Source organism: Austrofundulus limnaeus, unplaced genomic scaffold, assembly GCF_001266775.1.
Source record: "Austrofundulus limnaeus strain Quisiro unplaced genomic scaffold, Austrofundulus_limnaeus-1.0 Scaffold774, whole genome shotgun sequence".
In the NCBI taxonomy this organism is placed as follows: Eukaryota; Metazoa; Chordata; class Actinopteri; order Cyprinodontiformes; family Rivulidae; genus Austrofundulus; species Austrofundulus limnaeus.
In genome coordinates, this window is record NW_013953176.1 from 47,884 (window position 1) to 51,159 (window position 3,276).

At 33.9% G+C, this 3,276-nt stretch overlaps 1 protein-coding gene across 2 annotated transcripts in view; it reads left to right on the forward strand.

Annotated features, from left to right (window-relative positions):
• sh3glb2a (SH3-domain GRB2-like endophilin B2a) overlaps window positions 1–3,276 on the forward strand; it is a 40,420-nt gene that overhangs the window by 25,646 nt on the left and 11,498 nt on the right. For both annotated transcript variants that reach the window (XM_014028514.1, XM_014028515.1), the window contains 2 exons: window positions 257–346; window positions 2,030–2,130. In XM_014028514.1, coding sequence (XP_013883968.1) covers window positions 257–346; window positions 2,030–2,130 — 191 coding nt within the window. The remainder of the gene's footprint in view (window positions 1–256; window positions 347–2,029; window positions 2,131–3,276) is intronic.

Here is a 3,276-nt window from a genome sequence, read left to right on the forward strand (position 1 = left end):
AATTAAGAAACTAACATTCAGTTCTGTTTTCTACTGAATTGGCTAATAATAATAATAATGATGATGATGATGATAATAATAATAATAAAAAGAAGTCAGTTAGACCACTGCTGAAAATTCACCAACTAGACCCTGACAGTCAGAACCCAGAGAGATACTGGTTTGATAAGAATAAGTACAAGTTTCAATTTTCTGAAAAAGTGTGGAAACGTCAGTGTGTGAGACCACAGTAATAATACTTTTGTTATTGTTTCAGGCTGAACAGGATCTACGACTGGCCCAAACAGAGTTTGATCGCCAAGCAGAGGTTACACAGCTGCTTTTAGAGGGCATCAGCAGTACACATGTACGTCAGCTGCAACCACAAATACACAAAATGAAACTTATTTTCAGTGAAAAGAAACATCTTTGTATAACCACAGGCACGAGTTCCATTTCAATCATTTGGTTTTAGTAGATCACGTTTTTTTTTTCTTTTCGTTTTAGTCCAATGTCGGTTAAAACATGCCTTAATTCTCTTTAAAAACAGTTTATTTTACGTTTTTTGTTTTTACTTTAAGCCAATGTAACATCTTCATTCTGAAAATAAATACAAGACGTTGGAGTTTACCAAAGTAATGCAAATGTTTTAGGCAACTAGAAGTTTGTGTCTTTTCTAAATACTAAACATCCAGGGTGTACACCACACAAATTAGCCATTAGTTTGTTACATATTAACATGCATATTATTAGCACATTAACTTACACAAATCTTCAGGAATCAAATAGTTAAATTCAGTTATTAAAAACATTGTTGCTGATTACATATTTTTGCCATGGGACCAATATGGTTCTTGTATTATAAAACAATAATCATAGTTGAATAAAAGAAAGTAAAATGTCTCTGTTTTCATGCTATCCTTGTTTATTTGGTTTATCTTTTAGATCAGAACAAAACTTTGAAAACAACTGTTATCATAGTTTATAACTATATCTTTTTCTCAATAGCCTAACTTTTTAGATTGAATAAATGCTTTTCTGTAACTAAGATAAATGTATCATGTTTACAGTTGATTCTAATTCAGCTCAGAAGTAGATAAAAAAGACTTAATTAAAATGCTGGAAGATGAACAGATTTTCAAATAGTTCAAATTTATTGATGTATTGTATTTTAAAAAAAAAAACTTCAGAGTTTGTTTGTTATGTTGCAAATAATACCTTCCTGTATCTTTTCAGTCTGTTTTAAACTAGAAAAATGACTTCATTTACGAGCACTACTCTAATTTCAAAGTAGCAAATTAGATCAGCAATATTGCAAGTTCTCACAAGATCTGTTTGTTGAGGGTGACTCTCAGCTTCTACTACATCAAATGAGTTCAATATGTGTAAAAATAAACTGAATTACACACATTGTGGTGTTGACAGAAGTTTTAGTTGTGGCAAAACATCTTGGATTGGATTGACTAAAATTAATTACTTTTACAATCAAACTAACAAACTGAGCTTGTAATTTGGCTTATTTTATTTTGTTATAGGATTAATTTAGTCATTTAAATCTTTTTTTAAAATTATTATTATACAGATTAAAATTTGCTCCGATGATAGACTAGTTCTGTATTGACTGACGTACCATGTGCTGAATGTCACTCTATCCCAAATGATCTTAATGAAAATAACTAATTTGATCTTGGGGCGACTGTGGCAGAGTGGTTAGGGGAGTCATCCTGGAACTGGAAGGTCACCGGTTCGATCCCCCGTCCAGCTGTCTCAGTTGTTGTGTCCTTGGGCAAGATACTTAACCCCAATGCCTCTGATGTGTGTCCCATCAGTGTATGAATGTGATTGACACTGATTAGTCTCCGTAGTTGATTGTACATGTTAGCTTTGTAGAGACCTAATAGAGTGCTGTGTGAATGGGTAAATGAGGACACAGATTATAGTGTGAAACGATTTGAGTATCCTGGATGGATAGAAAAGCGCTATATAAGTACAGTCCATTTACCATCTTTTTTGGCTGACAGCTCTTATATTTTTCTTCCTGTTATTTTAGGTGAATCACTTGCGGTGCCTGCATGAGTTTGTGGAGGCTCAGGCTGCGTATTATAAGCAGTGTCATCTCCACATGCAGGAGCTTCAGAAAGAGTTGGGAAGGTAAGATCTTGCCATGAAATTCACCTAATTTCCCTCTGGGATCAATAAAGTATTTTTGAATTTGAATTGAATTTGAATTGAATGAAGTGACATTTTTAACTTTTCCTACTTTAGTATTTATGTTTAAATGCATAATGTCTGCCTAATGTGTGAAAACTACAAGCTTTCTTTCCCAGAACAAACAAGATATAAATGAACAGCTGTACATAAAAGCTTTCAGAAACAAATCATAGTTAAGATCCATCCCAAGCTTTTTATCACACATTTCCTCATCAGCAAAATCACCATCCCTGCTTCTCACAAACTCCATCATGTAGTTGTAGTTATATATTTCTTTTGGGCTCATTCTGTAATTTTTATTTTGGTAAAAAAAATAAAATAAAATAAAAAAACAGACTTTTGTGCATTTATTCGCACACATACAGGTAGGTTGCCGTGTTCACACAAGAACTTCCCAAAGCTATTTAGAGCACACACTCGTGCAGCACTTTGCCGTGATTGGAGTTTTATTGGCTTTACGTCTGGTGTCAGAACTAATAGGCTTGATCTGCATGCAAAAATAAATAAATAAATACAAACAAATCTATGTAGCTTTCACATGACATGACAGCCTTTGAATATTGTTGGCTCTGAAAATAAAATGGCTCAACAATAGTGTTCAAAAATAATCTGCACAGCCATTTTCATACTGTTTTATTTCAGTTTATATTTATCAAAATCTACAAGGGTGACAGATGAAAAATCTCAGGTTGAGTCCTAAAGGCATGTACAACCCCTGGCAAAAAGTATGGAATCACCAGTCTTGGATGAGCACTCATTCAGACATTTCATTCTGTAAAACAAACTCAGATCAAAAACATGACACAATAATAAGGTCATTCCAAAGTGCAACTTATTGGCTTTCAGGAACACAAATAAATGAAGAGAAAACATTGTGGAAGTCAGTGAATGTTACTTTTATTGACCAAGCACAGGGAAAAAATATGGAATCACTCAATTCTGAGGAAAAAAGTATGGAATCATGAAAAACAGATCCATCCATCCATCCATCTTCTGTACACGCTTCTTCCTTTTCAGGGTCACGTGGGTCACTGGTGCCCATATCCAGCAGTCACAGTACAAGTCAAGTCAAGTCAAGTCAAGTCA